Consider the following 20,801-nt stretch of genomic DNA (forward strand, 5'->3'; position numbering starts at 1 on the left):
CCTGCCATTGTGAAAAGGACCCGTTTACTCCTACTCTTTGCTTCCTGTCTGCCAGCCAGTTCTCTATCCACATCAATACTGAACCCCCAATACCGTGTGCTTTAAGTTTGTATACTAATCTCTTATGTGGGACCTTGTCGAAAGCCCTCTGAAAGTCCAGATATAACACATCCACTGGTTCTCCCTTATCCACTCTACTAGTTGTGATACAACACCTGTCCCTAAACCCACTCTCTCACTTCCTTACAGTAACTCCAACAGTCCTTTCCGGTAAGGCGGAGCTTCACGGCACATCATTCAATCTCATCTGTTGCATTCAGCGTTCCCCATGTGGCCTTCGTTGCATCGGCGAGACCGAGACCATGTGTAGACTTGGTGAAGCGTTCGAATAACAATTGTCCACCAAAGCCTGCTGGAGCTCTCAGTTTCTCACCATTTTAGCTTCCCTTCATTCTTATTACTCACCTTTCTGTCCTTGTCTTCATCCATTGCCAGTGCGAGGCAACACACAAACTGGAAGAACAACACCTCATATTCTGCTTGGGAAACTTACAACCCTATGGCATGAACATGGAATTCTACTGTTTCAAGAAGTAGCCCCATCGCCTCCCCTCCTCTCTTTTCCCTACCCCCATCCCCACCTTCACCCCAGCCCACGTATTTATCCCGCCATCTCACACTACTCCACTGGCCATACTCCTTTCCCCTCTTCCATTCTCTCATCTCCCATCCCCAAGTTCTATATTTCCCTTCTATCCTCCTCTATTCCCTTCACCTGTCCACTTCCACCCATATCCTTTTGGCCAGCTTTACATTTCATACCTCCTTCTCTTCCCTTGTCAAACACTCTTTTATCTCCTTGGCACCTCAAGCCTTTGTCACTTACTCCACACATCTGCCAATCATACCCCTCTCCTGCATCCACCTATCACTTGTAGGCGTTGCCACATCCTTTCTAGAAATTTCCACCCCATTCCTTCAGTCTGAAAAAGGATCCCGACCAAAAACGTCATTTGTCCATTCCCTCCCCAGATGCTGCCTGATCCATTAAGTTCCTCCAGCACTTTTTGTTTTAATTTTCATCTCAGCAATTAGCTTTATTCTTTCATCAGTCTCCTTTGCAATACCCTTAATGCACCTATATCCTTACATAGGTAAGGAAATCTGAACAGTAAGCAGTTCTTCAGGTGTGGCCTTGCTAACACCCTGTAAAATTATAACAATACTTTGCTGTTTCTGATCTCCAAATTCAATGCAATCAATTGAGAATATGCCACTAGTCTGAACTACTTGCCATTCTTGCCTGCTAACCTCTTGTGATTCATTCTAGATCTCTTTGTTATTCACTCCTTTGCAGTGTTTTTTTCTATTTGGATAATAATCTGCCTTTTGATTTCTTTTACAGAAATGCATGACCTCACACTTTCCCATAACAAATTCCAATTGCTAACATACGGTATTGCAGCTCATTCAATCTATAGTCATAATATCCACATTACAACTTGCCCTTCCATCTATTTTAGTTATCAGCAACTTGGTTACCTTCCCAGTCATTCAAATAAATAGTAAGTAATTCAGGGCTAGGAATTGATCATAAGTGATAGAAGTAGAATTAGGCCATTCGGCACATCAAGTTTACTTTGTCATTCAATCATGGCTGATCTATTTCTCCCTCCTAACCCCAGTCTCCTGCCTTCTTCCCGTAACCTCTGACACCCATACTAATCAAGAATCTATCTATCTCTGCCTTAAATATATCCACTGACCGATTCCACAGCCTTCTGTGGCAAATAATTCCACAGATTCACCACCCTCTGACTAAAAAAATTCCTCCTCATCTCCTTCCTAAAAGAACGTCCATTCATTCTGAGGTTATGACCTCTTGTACTAGACTCTCCCACTTGTGGAAACATCCTCTCCATCCAAGTCTTTCACTATTCTGTACATTTCAATGAGGTCCCCCCTCATTCTTCTAAACTCCAGTGAATAGCTCCAGTGCCATAGAAAATAGGTGCAGGAGGAGGCCATTCGGCCCTTCGAGCCAGCACCGCCATTCATTGTGATCATAGCTGATCGTCTCCAATCAATAACCCGTGCCTGCCTTCTCCCCGTATCCCTTGATTCTACTAGCCCCTAGAGCTCTATCTAACTCTCTCTTAAATCCATCCAATGATTTGGCCTCCACTGTCAATTCCAGGGAATTCCACAAATCCACAACTCTGGGTGAAAACGTTTTTTCTCACCTCAGTCTTAAATGGCCTCCCCTTTATTCTAAGACTGTGGACCCTGGTTTCTGGATTCGCCCAACATTGGGCCATTTTTCCTGCATCTAGCTTGTCCAGTCCTTTTATAATTTTATATGTTTCTATAAGATTCCCCCTCATCCTTCTAAACTCCAGTGAATACAAGCCTAGTCTTTTAAATCTTTCCTCATATGACAGTCCCGCCATCCCAGGGATCAATCTCGTGAACCTTTGCTGCACTGCCTCAATCACAAGGATGTCCTTCCACAAATTAGGAGACCAAAACTGTACACAATACTCCAGATGTGGTCTCACCAGAGCCCTATACAACTGCAGAAGAACCTCTCTACTCCTATACTAAAATCCTCTTGTTATGAAGGCCAACATTCCATTAGCTTTCTTCACTGCCTGCTGTACCTGTAAGCCAAATTTCAGTGACCTGTGTACAAGGACGCTGCACCTCCCCCTTATCTAACCTAACCCGATTGAGATAATAATCTTCCCCCTTGTTTTTGCCACCAAAGTGGATAACCTCACATTTATCTATATTATATTGCATCTGCCACACATCACCCCACTCACTCAACCTGTCCAGGGCACCCTACAACCTCCTAACATCCTTTTCACAGTTCACACTGCCACCCAGCTTTGTGTCATCCGCAAACTTGCTGGTGTTGCTCCTAATTCCCTCTTCCACTTAATTAATATAGATGGTAAACAGTTGCGGCCCCAACACCGAGCCTTGCGGCACTCCACTCGCCACAGCCTGCCATTCTGAAAAGGACCTATTCACTCCTACTCTTTGCTACCTGTCTGTCAACCAATTTTCTATTCACATCAACATCCTACCCCCAATACCATGTGCTCTAATTTTAGTCACCAGTCTCCCATGCAGGACCATATCAAAAGCTTTCTGAAAGTCTAATAATAATAATAAATTTTATTTGTTGGGTGCCTTTCAGACATCTCAAGGACACCTTACATAGATTAACAGGACTATAAACATATAACCAGAGTAAGATAAATAATAAAGACATCACAGAGACACAAACTAAAAACAGAATTCAGTCCAAAAACAGAAAATCAAAAACACAATGTGAAAAACACAAAGTCTAGACACACTACATCTACTGGCTCCCCTTCATCCATTTTACTTGTCACATCTTCAAAAAATTCCAGAAGATTAGTCAAGCATGATTTCCCTTTCATAAATCCATGCTGACTTGGACTAACCCTTTTATTGCTATCCAAATGCCCCATTACCTCTTTAATAATTGACTCCAGCATCTTTCCCACCACCAAAGTCAGGCTAACTGGTTTGTAATTCCCCGTTTTCTCTCTCGCTCCTTTCTTGAAAAGTGGGACAACATTAGAAAAGTGGGACAACATTGGAAAATGATCACTAATGCGTCCAATATTTCTAGAGCCACCTACCCGAGGACCCTAGGATGCAGACATTTATCATCCTTCAATCCCATTAGCCTACCCAATAGTATTTCTCGCCTAATGAAAATTTATTTCAGTTCCTCGACCCCCTTAGATCCTCTGTCCTCCAATACTTCTGGGAGATTGTTTGTGTGTTCCTTAGTGAAGACAGATCCGAAGTACCTGTTCAACTCTTGCCATTACCTTGTTCCCCATAATAATTTCACCCGTGTCTGCCTTCAAGGGACCCACATTTGACTTTGTTATTCTTTTTCCCTTAACAAATCTAAAGAAGCTTTTACTGTCCTTCTTTATATTCCTGGCCAGCTTCCCTTCGTACTTCATCTTTTGGTAGGATATTGCCCGTTTTGTTTCCTTCTGTTGTCCTATGAAAGTTTCCCAATCCCCTGGCTTCCGGCTACTCTTTGCTGTGTTATACATCTTTTCTTTTAGTTTTATTCTATCCCTAACTTCTCCTGTTAGCCACTGTTGCCTCCTCCTCCTCTTAGAATCTTTCTTCCTTCTTGGATTGAAATGATCCTGCGTCTTCCGGATTATGCCCAGAAATTCCTGCCATTGCTGTTCCACCGTTATTCTTGCCAGTATCCCTTTCCAGTCTACCTTGGCAAGCTCCTCTCTCATGCCTTCATAATTCCCTTTGTTCAACTGCATCACTGCCACTTCCGATTTAACCTTCTCCACTCTGCTTGTTAAGTACTCATAAAACTCAAGCAAATTGCCTTTCTTGAAGCTATGCTGATTTGGTTTGACTAGTTTCAACTTTCTAGAGTGGTTAGCTAGTTCTTCTTTTATTACTAACTCTATCATCTTGACTGCAATAGATATTAACGTAACTAGACTGTAGTTTCCCAAATTTTGACTTCCTCCTTTCTTGACCAAGGGAGTCATGTTTGGTTTTTATTGTTTCCAATTCACTAGTATGATCCCAGAATTATTAAGTTTTGAAAAACTTCAAGAACTGGGTTTTGGGGAGGGTGGGTAAGGGTTATTTTGTTATTATATATACAAAATAAAATGGAGGGAAATGTAATGCACTACGTCAGATGTACTGTATTTTTTTTCCTCCAATGAAAATGTCAAATAAATAAATAAATAAATGTTAGTTTTGGAAATATATCAAATATTTACTGTTTTATATCCAAGATGTACTGTGCCCTGATTCTGAGCAATTTACTTTTGTTGTAGTTCTTTTAACAAACTCAATGGTTCTTCTTAACAAAAGTCAAGAACTTGTCACCATAATCAAAGAGTTTAAGGCACCTGGATCTAAAATAAATTCTGAATTAATTCATGGGGCTCAGAGCAGCCGCATGAAAATTGAGAATCTAATGGAAATGCTGCAGGACAGGAGGAGACAATTGGAGGAGCAATCCCATTACCAGCGGTGCAGTCTGGAGCAGATACTGCAAATGTATCGGTGGGAGCAGCAGGCAGATGAGGTGAGGGCGCATCTAATATTTTCACCAGCATGCTGCAAATTTATTCATGAACCAGAGGATACTTGCTGAAGGTTAATTTAACTGCTTTTAACTTCTTCCTTTTGACGATTGTACAATATTATCAAAATAGAAATGATGAACAAGAGTACTTTCAGGTACATATTTTTCAGAGGGGACAATAAATGCTACTGATGTCTGCCTTCTGAAAATGAATTCTTATACAAATCACTTTCATAAGATCATTGCGAATGGGTTACAACATTGTTTGCTGAGGCCTGTTGATCTGATTTTGGAAAGAATTGCAGATGTCATTTCACATAAAGATCTCGTTATCCCATTAGATTGGTTGACTTTATTCTTGATCTTAAATTTATGTCCTTTTCAAAAACTAATTAAATGTCGTAATTTAATCTCAGTTTTGCAGCTGAAAAATACATCAAATATTTGCAGTTCGCCTTGCCAATTTGGAAAATAAATTGGATTCATTATTGCTTGACTTAAACATGAATGAGCATTTTCTCTTCTTGCAGTCTTGAGTATTAAGGGGAATGCTTAATTTAATTTAAAGTTAGGAAAATTAAATTGACTTTCAGATCATTCAGTTATACTATTTCATTTTAAATTTGCTGTTGTAATCAGCCCATTATGACTAATATTTTTATTTCAATAAATATCCATTAATATCTCCAGTGTGTTTGTTGAAGTCAGTTACGCCCTGACTGCTAGTTTTGCTGCATAGGCAGGAATTCATTGTATGTTATGAATGGAAATAGCTGAATGTAATTTGTCTGTGCTGTTCCTTATAATCTATTTCACAGTCTTATTTTCTGTAATTGATGAAGGTGATACAGTGGTTCCAGCACCACGGTGAGAAGTATTTACAGAATGAACAACTGGGCTCCTCCCTGACTGAAAATGAACAGCTGCTGCAAGAGCACCAAGAGCTTGAGAGGAAAGCCAAGGTATGTGGATACTCTCCAGAACAACATTTAATCCATATCATCTCCTTGGCACGGAGTAGTATTGAAATACAATATTTCAAATACTTTTTAGACCAAGATACCCAAGTGAAATGAAATATGCATGTTCTTAAAGCATTTATTTGGATAGTAAATCTCGAACATTGTTAAATGAAACTTATTATTTGGGAAGGACAAAATAGAATTGATCTGTAAGTTTGATGGAGCTTACTAAGCAGATGCTTTCCTTAGTATATTGCTCATACATAAAATATTTACTCAATATAGAAAAAAATTCAGTCATTCTTTATAAGTATTTTGATGAATACGTAATATCAAGAAATGTGAACTTGATTTCAGCGTTGAATTGATTTGGGATTACAACAATTAAAATTGTCATTTTGCTGACTGCCAGATTTCACGAGGGCGACAGGCTACCTTGGGAAAGGTTTGTCGCTAATAACATATTCAGGTGTTACCGACATTCAAATTTCACTATAGCTTTGTTTCCACCCATTCCATATGCATCCTGGAGTTTATTAGTGAAAGCATGTGGATCTACAGTATAGCAGCAACAGAAAGGGATGCGATTAAGCACTCAAGTTCTCACAAGCTGCCTTCTAACCTGCTGGTGAGAAAGGATTTTCCAACAATAACTATGTTAAGAGGCTCTTCACATACTTTAGAGGTCCCATCAACATATTGGTTTCAAGCATGATGCTACTCAAGACATGGGAGCATCGATAATCTATATAGTTTTAAAACTGTGTGGGTGTGTGTCATTTTGTCTTTGAAACTTATTTCCTCGAAAACCAGATGCAAAAACGCAGAGATTTTTACATATTTTGGTAGGGATTTACCGTATCAGTTCTGAAATCCACTCAATGGTCAATTATTTCCCCAGATTTTGAATAAAATTGTTCACAAAACTCACTTAAAAAAAAAAACTCACCGTTTGCCAGCTGCTGACGTCACAATGCCCACATGCACACCAATCGAGGCCCACCTGCCTCCTGGCCCGGACCCCCCCCACACCCCACCCCCCCCCCCCCCCCCCCCCCCCCCCCCCCCCCCAGTGGACTAAACATTGTTTATTTCTTTTTTCATAGCATTCCTCTCCCACACACCCCTGCCCTCCCCCCCACCCCCTCCCCTAAACCCCCTTCCCCCCTCCACACCGTCCCATCCACCCCTTCCCTCCACCCCCTCCCTTCACTCGCTGTCTCCCCCTCCTTCTCTCTCTCCCCTTCCTCTCCCCCACACCCCTGCCCTCCCCCCCCCTCCCTCCCCTAAACCCCCTTCCCCCTCCCTTCCACCACCCCTCCAAACCCCCTTCCCTCCACCCCTCCCCTACCCCCTTAGCTCCACCTTCTCCCCCTCCCCCCTTCACCCCCCCTCTCAGCCCCTTTCTCTCCTCCCCTCTCTCTCCTCCCATCTCTCGCTCCCCTCCTCCCCCCACTCACCCAACCTCGCTCTCCTCCCCTCCACTCCCCCTCTCCCCCTGTATCTCCCCATTTCTCTCTCTCTCTGCCCTCACTCTCTACCCCTCTCTAGATGTGCCTGTGAGTTGGGGGCTATGCGTCAGTGGATAGGGCGGTTATGGGGTAAAAGGAGCAAATTAATAATATTAACATAATATCAAGGGGGTGGTTAGTGTGTGTGACACCACATGCAGCCCTGCCCCACCCCCCCCCCCCCCCCCCCCCCCCCCCCCCCCCCCCCCCCCCCCCCCCCCCCCCCCCCCCCCCCCCCCTGCAAACACGCATTGGGGGAACTTGGTCTAGTAATCTATAGATAGGTACCCTGCTATTAGTTGACGTGAATATGAGGGACAGCACAGTGGCGCAGAAGGTAGAACCAGTTTATTCCCACAGGTTAATTGGCCTCTGTAAATTATCCCCAGTGTATAGAGAGTGGATGCAAAAGTAGAATAACATAGAACTGGTGTGAATGGGTGATCGAGAGCCACTATTAACTCGTTGGGACAAAGAGCCTGTTTTGGTTTGGGACCCACCAGTTGATGTATATCACTTAAAATGATTACATAACTCAAAGGCTCATGGATGTCAGATAACATGTTCGCATGAGTGGAAATTTACTTTTACTTATTAATCTCTCTAATAATTAGAGAACATAGCTTGTTACTAGTGGAATACCACAGAGATCAGTATTGAGTTCTCTGCTAATTCCAGTATCCCATGACAGATGCAACAGGAGAGTGGAACATATTCCAATTGGCATGAAGATGGAAAGTGAGAAAGTTGGAGAGGGTCACATTAATGAGCAAATCAATGGTGCAGTAGGTGGTGCTGCTGACTCATAGCTCCAGCAACCCAATTCCAATCCTGATCGCTGTTGCTGCCTGTGTAGAGTTATATGTTCGCCCTGTGACTCCATGAGTTTCCCCCAGGTGTCCCAGTTCCCTCTTGCATCGCAAAGATGTGCTGATTGCTAAGTTAACTCACCATTGTGAATTACCCCTCATGTATAGGGTGGGGGAGTTGATAGGCATGTGAGTGAAAATAGGTAGGAGGAAAATAAATGGAGCCAGAGGACTGAAGGACATACACATAAAGCTAGCATGGGCTGAACTGGCTAATTAGCTGCTCCTTTATTTTTAGGGTGATTTTTTAAATTTTACCAGAAATTCTGAACAATATAACTGTTTGAAAACAATTACTTTAAAAAAAAAAACACTTTGCTCTGTATTGAAGCATATGAATTTAACACGGTTATGCCTTTCAAAAGTATTGCCCCAGCAGCTTTAGAAAATTAATGATGTTACAGAATCTTAAACATTTCATTACAGGAATTCACCTCTGTCATTGAAAGATTGAAAACTGAGGCTGATGAGATGATGCTTAATGCAGAGGTCACAGAAAATGAACAGCTGGCGTTTCTAAATCAGAAACTGAAGCCAATGTGTGAGGAGTTCTGGCTCCTCATGAAGGATCGAGAAACATTGCTTCAAGAGGCCCATCATTTTTTTGGCAGTGCAAATACGGTAATTTATTGATTCACTTCTGTATTGTCATATGTGTTCTTTATAGTCAGGGTATCTTTACATGACCAGTGTGTAGGAAGGAACTGCAGATGCTGGTTATACACTGGGAACATTTGCTGCTGAGGATGATTTCCCTGCTAGTGCTTTTGAAGGATTTTGTAGTGACAGCATAGATGGTACTTGTCTATACTTTGAGGTACCTGCTACTTGATGGCCCACATGCCAAATAATTTACTTCAGAGGCCTGATAGGTGAAGAGCATGAACTCAGAGTGGATAGACATATGCAACATTATAGCCATTACAGAAACTTGGCTAAGGGAAGGACAGGAGGGGCATCTTAATGCTACGGGAAAGACGAGATGGGGTAAAAGAGAGGAAATTGCTTTCTTGGTGAAAGAGAGTATCACAGCAGTAGTCCAACGGATTATCCAGTGAAGCTACATGGGTGGAACTGAGAAATAAAAGGGGGATGATCATCTTCTTGGGATTATACTAGAGATCCCCAAATAGTCAATGGGTATCATTGGAATAATTATGTGGTGAAATAGCCGACAGCTACAAGAATAGTAGGATTGGCATAGTAGGGGATTTTAACTTTCTAGTATAGATCGAGACTGCCTTCGTGCCAAGGACTTAGATAGTGTGTCAACTGTGCTTAGGAACATTTCCTCAGGCAATATATAGGGGACCCTGCAAGGGAGGGGAAAAGCTTGACCTACTCTTAAGGGCCTGTCCCACTTACATGTCCTTGGCACGCAAATTATGCAACCTCGTGGTTGCGTGAGGCGCATGGGCATTGTATGGCCACGCGGGGCCGGTCCCACTGAGAAGCGCGGAGGGGTATGTAGTTGTGCACGACATCGCGCGGGACTCCGAAATTTTTGTTGCGAACAAAATCTTTGCGCGTCAACGGCCTGTTGCGGAACTGACGGCCAAGACCCTGGCGCAACACAATGTCTCACCTTCAACAGCAGAAGCGGGCAAACGATCGCCGAACTCGGCCTGGGGCTCACGGCCGTTGCGGTCCGGGTCCGCCCCCACTTCTACTCCCAGAGCGGGGCCAAGAAAATTGAAGATAGACACAAAATACTGAAGTAACTCAGCGGGACATGCAGCACCTCTGGAGAGAAGGAATGGGTGACGTTTCGGGTCAAGACCCTTCTTCAGACCAGTGACCAGTGTTTTTGTTGGGAAAATCTATGTATCCATTTCCTTCTCTCAGATTTGGAAAAGGGGAATAAAAGAATGTGAAGATAACATTACTTTGAAAAATCTCTTTCCTTTACGATATTGATTTATTAGACCAGATCAAGCCAAATTTAACTGATCACCCACAACATCCATTTACCCACACATTTGCAGGATATTAAGCCAGATCTCTGTGCCATGGAGATTTCCAATGAGTTGTTACAATGCTGCAGAGGCAAGTAGAGTCCAGGGGGTGCCCCTGGAAAACCCTGGCACCCTTTTATGGGAGGCAAATCAGTGAATGAAACTTTTGTGATCTATCAAAGCCAAGATTGTAATTTAAAAGATTTTGAATGTATCTAATATTCAGAGACCTTAAGTAACTATTACAATGAATTAATCATTTAAAAAAATTAGTCACTTCATTTTTTAAATGAAATAATTAAACCCATTAACTGACTTAATTACACGTTTCTTCAGGTTGGGCCAGACCTTTCTGGTGTAAGATTGGAGAGGTAAATTCCCCAGCATCTCAATTTAAGGATTCCATGTAGATTTCAGCAATAGTGTGGAATGACATTCAGTCTTAAATCCATCATTGAGACCAGTCCTGGCTTGCATATGGGGGACCACTCAGTGCTACTAGTCACAGCAGACTCATTGAAAATGACATCAGGATTTTGTTGCAATATTTTTCATTAGAATGTTTCATCTGGAAGCCTTCATAAAGTCATACAGCATGGAAACAGACCCAACGTCCAAGCCGACTAACATACCCCATCGACACTAGTCACACCTGTATGCCTTTGGTCCATATGCATCTAAACCTATCCTATCCATGTACTGTCTAAATGTGTCTTAAATATTGTGATAGTACCTGCAGCAACTACCCCCTCCAGCAGCTCGTTCCATATATCTACCACCTATGTCTATAAATAAAATGCCTCGCAGATTCCTATTAAATCTTTCTCCCCCTCACCATAAACCTATGGTTCTTGATTCACATACTCTGGTAAAATACTGTGCATTTACCCTATCTATTCCTCTATAGAGACCTCACCTCTATAAGATCACCCCTCATCCTTCTGCATTCTATGGAATTGAGTCCTCGTCTGCTCAACCTCTCTCTGATAAAATGAATATTTCAGACACAACTAACTTCTGAGAGGACAGAGAAACTATGAGAGGGGTCTTCACCCATTCCCTATGTGCACAAAAATTACAGGAAAATTAGCTACAATTTTAATCCATTATAAAATGAGTAGACAAAAAAAAACAATTTTGTCGGCGGACATTTGGGAAAAAAATTCAGTGCAATTCAGTCAAATGTATATTTTTGAAAAACAATTCCTTTCTTAAGAAGTTGCTTTCACTTCATCCTTGCTATCCCATGGTGTGCTGACAAATGTTGGTGACTCCTGGACTGATTTCAGGATCTTGCTGCAAAGGGTGGGAGTAGCACATTAGAGTGTGAGCATATGTCAGGATAAGCATGTGTATATTCTGACATGCTGACCTTCTCAGAAACAAACATGGTCAGTGCCTGCAACTACTTACAAGGCATGGGCATCAGCTCCTGTGAATAAATTGTGGAGTGGTTTTATGCTTCAGAATAAGTGAAAAATAAGTTTGCTTCTCTGCTGCCATCTTGTGGATTTTCATTCATGATTATATTTATTTTGACATTTGCATCACATAAAAAAATTAATCAATGAATGATCTTGAAATCCAAAAATTAACTTTTAGTATAACCTTTTTAAGCGGAGTAAATGTTCAGAGAGTATACAACTTCTTCTTTTGTAGTCCAGTTATGTAGTTCTTTAAGTGACTGATAGGCCCTGATTCTGACACAGTTGGGGCAGGAGATGCTTAACAATGTAGGCTCGTAGATGGTTTGTGCAATGGTGTGCACATTCTGACATTTTACTGGCTTCTTTATGCTTGTGAGTAGAAGATCTCAACGCCATAATCCAAAATGCATCTACTCCAATTAGAGAAGTCACGCACTAAGTGAGACTACATATTTTCAAGGAGGCTTAAAGAACATCTTGAATCAATTGCTCTGTCCACCTGATAGGCTTTTGGCAAGAGCCACAGTTCAGAGCAGAGTACTTTGGCAGTCTAAATGTGAGCATACAAATAACATGGTCTGCCCATCAGAGTTATCAGTGTTTTTCAAGCCTCTTTGCGGGGGATTTTGGCCTGGGAAAATTTGCTGTTGAGGGTGATTTCCCTGCTAATGCTTTTGAAGGATTTTGTAGTGACAGCATAGATGGTACTTGTCTATACTTTGAGGTACCTGCTACTTGATGGCCCACATGCCAAATCATTTACTTCAGAGGCCTGGTAGGTGAAGAGCATGAACTCAAGAGTGGATAGACATATGCGATGTTATAGCCATTACAGAAACTTGGCTAAGGGAAGGACAGGACGGGCATCTTAATGCTACAGGAAAGACGAGATGGGGTAAAAGAGAGGAAATTGCTTTATTGGTGAAAGAGAATATCACAGTAGTAGTCCAACGGATTATCCAGTGAAGCTACATGGGTGGAACTGAGAAATAAAAGGGGGATGATCATCTTCTTGGGATTATACTAGAGATCCCCAAATAGTCAATGGATGTCATTGGAATAATTATGTGGTGAGATAGCCGACAGCTACAAGAATAGTAGGATTGTCATAGTAGGGAATTTTAACTTTCTCAGTATAGATCGAGACTGCCTTCATGCCAAGGACTTAGATAGGGTGGATTGTGTCAACTGTGCTTAGCAACATTTCCTCAGGCAACATATAGTGGATCCTGCAAGGGAGGGAAAAAGCTTGACCTACTCTTAAGGGCCTGTCCCACTTATGTGCCCTTGGCACGCAAATTACGCGACCTCGTGGTCGCGTGAGGCATCGTATGATCACGCGGGGCCGGTCCCACTGAGAAGCGCAGAGGGGTATGTAGTTGTGCGCGACATCGCGCGGGGCTCCAAAATTTTTGTTGCGAGCGAAATCTTCGTGCGCCAACGGCCTGTCGCGGAACTGACGGCCAAAGTGGGACAGGCCCAAGACCCTGGCACGACGCAACGTCTCACCTGCAACAGCAGCAGAAGCAGGCAAACGATCGCCGAACTCGGCCTGGGGCTCACGGCCGTTGCGGTCTGGATCCGCCCCCACTTCTACTCCCAGAGCGGGGCCAAGAAAATTGAAGATAGAGACAAAATGCTGGAGTAACTCAGCCGGACCGGCAGCATCGCTGGAGAGAAGCAATGGGTGACGTTTCGGGTCAAGACCCTTCTTTTCAGACTGAAGACAGGTCTCGACACGAAACATCATCCATTCCTTCTCTTCAAATGACGTCACGCGCTCGAGACGGCTGTGCGGTCGAATGAGTCACGCGTGACATTCGCGGCACCGTCAAGGCTAATTTGCATGCCAAGGACACGTAAGTGGGAAAGGGGCTTTAGGGAATTAAGCGGGGCAAGTGACTGAAGCATCAACGGGTGATTTTTGGGACCAGCGTCCACACTTCTTTTAATTTTATATAATTATGAATAAGGACATCGATAGTCGAAAGTTATAAGTATGCATGATCTAGTTAGATCTAGAATGATTGCAAAGAAAAACCTGGAAACCATAGACCAGTAAGCCTAAATACTATGGTGGGAGTTACTGGAATAATTCTAAGGGATAAGATATACGTGATGTTGGATATACAGGGATAGTGAATGTTTTTTTTTGGTTTTTTTTGCCATTCTCATCTTTACCATCAAAGTGGATAACCTCACATTTATCAGCATTAAACTTCATCTGCCATGCATATGCCCACTCCCCCAACCTGTCCAAGTCACCCTGCATTCTCATAGCATGTTCCTCACAGTTTACACTGCCACCCAGCTTTGTGTCATCAGCAAATTTGCCAATGTTACTTTGAATCCCTTCATCCAAATCATTGATGTATATTGTAAATAGCTGTGGTCCCAGCACCGAGACTTGTGGTACCCCACTAGTCACTGCCTGCCATTCTGAAAGGGACCCGTTAATCCCTACTCTTTGTTTCCCGTCTGCCAACCACTTCTCTATCCACGTCAGCACTCTACCCCCGATACCATGAGCCCTAATTTTGCCCATTAATCTCCTATGTGGGACCTTATCAAATGCTTTCTGAAAGTCCAGGTACATTACATTCACTGGCTCTCCCTTGTCCATTTTCCTAGTTACATCTTCAAAAAATTCCAGAAGATTAGTCAAGCATGATTTCCCCTTCGTAAATCCATGCTGACTTGGGCTAATCCTGTTACTGCTATCCAAATGTGCGGCTATCTCATCTTTTATAATTGACTCCAGCATCTTCCCCACCACCGATGTCAGGCTAACTGGTCTATAATTCCCTTGTTTTCTCTCTCCTGCCTTTCTTAAAAAGTGGGACAACATTAGCTACCCTCCAATCCACAGGAACTGATCCTGTGTCTGTAGAACATTGGAAAATTACCTCCAATGCATCCACGATTTCTAGAGCCACCCGTTAATCCCTACTCTTTGTTTCCCGTCTGGATTCTATCCACGTCAGCACTCTAGTACCATGAGCCCTAATGCCCATTAATCTCCTATGTGGGACCTTATCAAATGCTTTCTGAAGTCCAGGTGGCTCTCCCTGGCCATTTTAGTTACATCTTCAAAAAATTCCAGAAGATTAGTCAAGCATGATTTCCCCTTCGTAAATCCATGCTGACTTGGGCTAATCCTGTTACTGCTATCCAAATGTGCGGCTATCTCATCTTTTATAATTGACTCCAGCATCTTCCCCACCACCGATGTTAGGCTAACTGGTCTATAATTACTTGTTTTCTCTCTCCTGCCTTTCTTAAAAAGTGGGACAACATTAGCTACCCTCCAATCCACAGGAACTGATCCTGTGTCTGTAGAACATTGGAAAATTACCTCCAATGCATCCACGATTTCTAGAGCCACTCCTTAAGTACCCTGGGATGCAGACCATCAGGCCCTGGGGATTTATCAGCCTTCAGTCCCATCAGTCTATCCAACACCATTTCCTGCCTAATGTGGATTTCCTTCAGTTCCTGTCACCCCAGATCCTCTGGCCACTACTACATCAGGAAGATTGTTTGTGTCCTCCTTAGTGAAGACAGATCCAAAGTACCTGTTCAACTCATCTGCCATTTCCTTGTTCCCCATAATAAATTCACCTTTTTCGGTCTTCAAGGGTATAACTTTGGTCTTAACTAATTTTTTCCTCTTCGCATACCTAAAGATGCTTTTACAATCGTGCTGTATATTCTTGGCTAAGAAGACTGTTCCCCAGTATTTTCCACTGGGGATCATTCCTTTGTAAACTGTGTTCAATTGCTTAAATAGTGCAAAGAATGATAACCACTTTGCAACACTGTTATTTTCAAAAGGAAAGTCCAAGTTATTTCAGGCTGAACCTGCGTTCAGTGAATAATTCATGCCTTTCTAAGCAATTATACCTAATCACCTCACAGTGGGGTTTTGGCTTGTATAAAATGTGTTTGTAGATATTGTGAACCCACTGGTTGACAAGCGAAGCGTTCACACTTTATGTAAGTTGTTTAATTAGTTGCTAATGGAAGTTTTTCACATGCTAAGACACTACTTTCACTACATCCTAATAATTTAATGTTCTGTTTTATTACACGGCATACAGTGCATTCAGAGAGTATTCAGACAGCTTTACTTTTTCCACATTTTGTTACGTTACAGCCTTATTCTAAAATAGATTAAATTATTTTTTTTTAATCAATCATAAATATCCCATAATAAAAAAAGCCAAATCAGGTGTTTAGAAATTTTTGCAAAGTAATAAAATGAAATAACAGAAATAGCACATTTATATAATATTCAGACCCTTTGCCATGACACTCAATATTGAGCTTAGGTGCATCCTGTTTCCATTTATTATCCTTGAGATGTTTCTACAACTTGATTGGAGTCCACCAGTGGTAAATTAAATTGATTGTACATGATTTGGAAAGGCACACACATGTCTATATAAGGTTCCACAGTTGACAGTGTATGTCAGAGCAAAAACCAAGCCATGAAGATGAAGAGAATAATGAGAGAAATTACCCAAATACAGGTGTGCCAAGCTTGTTGCGTCATACCCAAGAAGACTTGAGGCTGTAATCGCTGCCAAAGCTGCCTCAAAAAAATACTGGGTAAAGGGCCTGAATACTTATGTAAATGTGATATTTCAGTTATTTATTTTTAATGACTACAAAAAATTTTAAACACCTGTTTTTGCTTTTTTATGATGGGGTATTGTGTGTAGATAGATGATTTAAAAAAAAAAGAATTTAATCCATTTTAGAATAGGCTGTAATGTAACAAAATGTGGAAAAGGTGAAGGGGTCTGAATACTTTCTGAATGCACTGTGAGGATTCACTTGTGTGCTATAAACAAACATCATACATTTGTATTAAATCATCTGGTACATTAATTGGTGATCTGACAATAAATTTGAACTTGAATTGGCTAAGAAGACTGTTCCCCAGTATTTTCCACTGGGGATCATTCCTTTGTAAACTGTGTGCAATTGCTTAAATAGTGCAAAGAATGATAACCACTTTGCAACACTGTTATTATATAGTGTAGAAACAAAGAACTGAAGATACTGGTTTATACTAAAGATGGACAGAAAGTGCTGGCATAACTCAGCAGGCCAGGCAGCATCGCAGGAGAAAATGGATGGGTGAGGTTTTGGGTTGGGACCCTTCTTCAGAGTCTGCGGAATTATTACAGATAGTATGCCACATGAATAAACAGCAACTTTCTATAAAAAGCGGTAATGGATTGTAACCAAATGGTAATAATGCCACTTTCAAAGCATTTTGTAATTTTGTTTTTGACTTATTGGTGACAATGGTGCATTAGCGTGTGAGGTGAATAGATTATTTAAAGCTAAAATACTTTAGAAAGATAAGATACACCGGGGTTGACGGTGAATAGCAGTAGTTGTTTCTGATTAATAATGCAGAAAAATTCAAGTACAGTATGTGGGAAGGAACTGCAGATGCTGATTAACCATTAGAGTATAACCATATGTCGTATGTCGCAAATAGAGTATGTCGTACTTTTGTGATTTTCCTGACATTTGCAATCAATCATTCTGAATAAGACGTGCTATGTCTGATATATCTATACTTATAGAAGAAATTACATAATTTATCTTTTTTCTCTCAAAGCTCATTTTCAACCTTTTAGTTTCAGATTGTCAATTATGAGCTTGATCTTGAGGTAATTGCTGGAGGAAGATGGCGGATGTGCAGGAGTGGGCGCCGTCTGTGTATGGCAGCCTGCCCGCAGTCCGTCTCTTCACCTTTTTTTATTTTAAGTCCTGTCATAAAATGTTAGTTGGAGGTCCTTTATGTGGTGGGTGGGGGTGGGGAAGGGGGAAACTTTATTTCTTAATCCCCTACCTGGTCGGAGAGGCAGCATCCCTCCGAGCTGCTTCTTCGCCCCGTCCTCGCGGCCTACCATCGAGAATGGAGCGGCGTTTCCTGTCGGGACCAGCCGGGACCACAGCTACGGCGGCGGCGCAGTGCTGGGACACCATCACGGAGCGGGCGATCCTTACCGGGTCGCCGTATGGTGTGGCCGCCGACTCCCAACATCACGGAGCTGTGGCTGCGGGCGGGTGGCGCTGGATTTGGAGTGCCGCGGAGCCTGGGATCGAGTTCGCCGGGGTCGGAGCTCCAACCGGCGCGGCCTGAGGACTACGAGTGCCCCGGTCTCCGGGGAGGAGGCAGCCGCTCCAGACTTTCCAAGCCGCTGAGGAATGTTTCACCCGACGCCGGAGTTCCATCTTCACGGCAAGAGGGCCCTGAAAATTATCGGACTGGCTGCAAGGCCACAAATGGGCCCCGACCTCGGGTGTTTCACAGAGGAAGAGGACTTAACTTTCTGGTGCCTTTCCCCACAGTGGACATTTTTGTTTCTACTGTGGGGGGACGTTTGTGTTGAACTCTATAATGTGTTGTGTCCATTTTCTTTATATTTTTTACCTTTTTCTATGGTTTGTATGGAAACTTATTATCTATTTTATTTAAAGCACTTTGGTGTCAATGCGAGTTGACTTAAAACGTGCTATATAAGTAAAACTTATTTACTTACTAATTAAAATTGTGTCTGAGAAACCATTTGACCTGCTCAATGTAAAAAGGAACAATCTACTTCATGAATCAGAATTTCTTATAACACAACTTGAACTAGAATTCAAAATAATTGGAACTGTCAATTAGTTTAATATAAATCACAGAATGCTGAGGTATTGTTTTCTGCACTTGCACATTAATTGGCCATGTGCACCATTGACAATTCAATCAGAATAAGTTAATCAAATCCACAAAACAGTAATTTATTGAAAGCTTTCCAATAAAATACCAAGTAAAGTAAAAGGACAATGAATATGATCAACCTGAATATCAGATGTAAGGCATTGGTACTGCACACTAGTGTTCTCAATACCTGTATGCTTTTGAATAGTTCCCCTCAGCACTATCACTATCCAACATCTGTAATCAAAGTTTTGTTTTGATTGATTCTAATAGCCTGACAATAGCTGCAATATAATTTCACAGCTGGAATTGGATCTCATTTTTTAAATTATTAACATTGATTGAAACCACAAATAAATTCTATTCTTTAAATTCTTGACAAAGGACATTACCTATAACGTGGTGAAGGGCTTTTGACCATATAACAGTCTTATGAACCACAATATTAACTACAGTTTTATGCTGCAAATTCACAAGAAATGTAAGGGATGCTTAAAAATCAACCATCTAACCCCGCAATGAAGACATTTTCATCAGATTTTCCACATTAGCTGGTTGCTTTCTGTGTTTTAAATGTTTGTTAAACATTTGTGACAAAATAGTGTATTGATGTTACCCCGTAATTCTATTGACAGGGGTTTGATGTACTTGGAGGCATAGAGAACCAGTTGAAACAACTCAATTTTAAGGCTCTTGGTTTGCCAGAACTCGCTAAAGAACATAAGATTCTGTGCCAGGCAATCGAGGATGCAACTTCAGATGCTCTACTGAAGGGACAAATGCTCCTGAGTAAAGTTGACATTCAGAGGTAAGGAATGGACGGCACTAAATAGTGCATTAAGACTGCACAAAATTCCATTGAGCGCAAAATCTGTGAAACTGCACATTTCCTACAGACAGAACAGTCATAGTCACACTTTGCTTGCCACATAAGTTACGCAGGAAATAACTTGGTATTACAAAATAGACGCATCAAGATTTTTTTTTTCAAGGATATTCTTCAGAACTGTTAAGTGTATTTTGTAATGCATGTTGTCCAGGTTCAGCATTATATTCCACATCCTAAACAACCTGTGAGTCTAATGTTGGTTGGTGTTCGTTTACCTTGTAGCTCATCTGACTGTATCATAAGTTGATTATTGTTAATATCTTTGAAAAACCTTTCTTTGAAAATCTATCAATATTGATAATACACAAAAGATAACTGCCTCTCACAGCATTATTGTAGTGCTCTAGAATGGATTGGCATGGGTTCACATGTTTGTTTTGAGTGTGGGAGGAGTGGATGTGCAGAGCATGTAAGAGAAGGTCTTGAATTTAAGAGGGAGTTAGATGTGGCCCAGCCAAGCAGGGGGTATGGAGAGAAGGCAGTACGGGATACTGAGTTGGATGATCAGCCATGATCATATTGACTCGGTGCAACAAGGGCCGAATGGCCTACTCCTGCACCTAATTTCTTGTTTCTATGAATAAAAACCTCTCAAGGTGTTGAAAGACCTCTTGGAAAGGTTTCATTTTATTGTTTTATTTTTCACTATCACTGACTTGGTTTTCAGGGCCTTAAGAAACCCAGTAGTTAAAGGGTACTGAGAAAGGCAGGATCCAGAAACTAACAAAGGTAGACAAAAACGCTGGAGAAACTCAGTGGTGAGGCAGCAGCTGTGGAGCGAAGGAATAGGTGACGTTTCGGGTCGAAACCCTTCTCCAGAAATTAACTGCCAGTACAGCCTGTTGCAAAGCTGTTTTCTCAGCCCAGTAAGCTCTCTCGCAATAATCCACTGCCCTGTGACTAAAACATAATGTTCAGAAAACACATTTTAATATTCAATAAATTAATTTTTAAATATTTTCCTTCAATATTAAATAATAGACATAATATTAATAATTATATTATTAATTAAATGATAGATTTAAGAAAAGTTCACGAAATTATCATGTGTACAACTTTAAAAAAATTGCTTTTCAGAACAGTTTTTCAAAGTATTGTTTTTTCTTGATTTGTACGGGTGTCAGGGGTTAAAGGTTCTCCTGACAAACCCAGGAGAATGGGGTTGAGAGGGTTAAGATGGGTTAGCCATGATTAGATGGCAGAGTAGATTTGATGGGCTAAATGGCCCAATTCTGCTTCTAAACTTATGAAACCGAGAGCATTTTTAACGCAGCATTTCTGTGTTCGGAAAATTATTGCATTCATTGCTGGATAATGAAGGTAACGTTTC

At 41.7% G+C, this 20,801-nt stretch overlaps 1 protein-coding gene across 2 annotated transcripts in view; it reads left to right on the forward strand.

Moving 5' to 3' along the window:
* Positions 1–20,801, forward strand: part of ccdc141 (coiled-coil domain containing 141) — a 99,975-nt gene that overhangs the window by 22,020 nt on the left and 57,154 nt on the right. For both annotated transcript variants that reach the window (XM_055637882.1, XM_055637884.1), the window contains exons 5-8: positions 4,875–5,128; positions 5,971–6,090; positions 8,897–9,091; positions 19,218–19,390. In XM_055637882.1, coding sequence (XP_055493857.1) covers positions 4,875–5,128; positions 5,971–6,090; positions 8,897–9,091; positions 19,218–19,390 — 742 coding nt within the window. The remainder of the gene's footprint in view (positions 1–4,874; positions 5,129–5,970; positions 6,091–8,896; positions 9,092–19,217; positions 19,391–20,801) is intronic.

This window comes from Leucoraja erinacea, chromosome 7 (genome assembly GCF_028641065.1).
Source record: "Leucoraja erinacea ecotype New England chromosome 7, Leri_hhj_1, whole genome shotgun sequence".
In the NCBI taxonomy this organism is placed as follows: Eukaryota; Metazoa; Chordata; class Chondrichthyes; order Rajiformes; family Rajidae; genus Leucoraja; species Leucoraja erinaceus.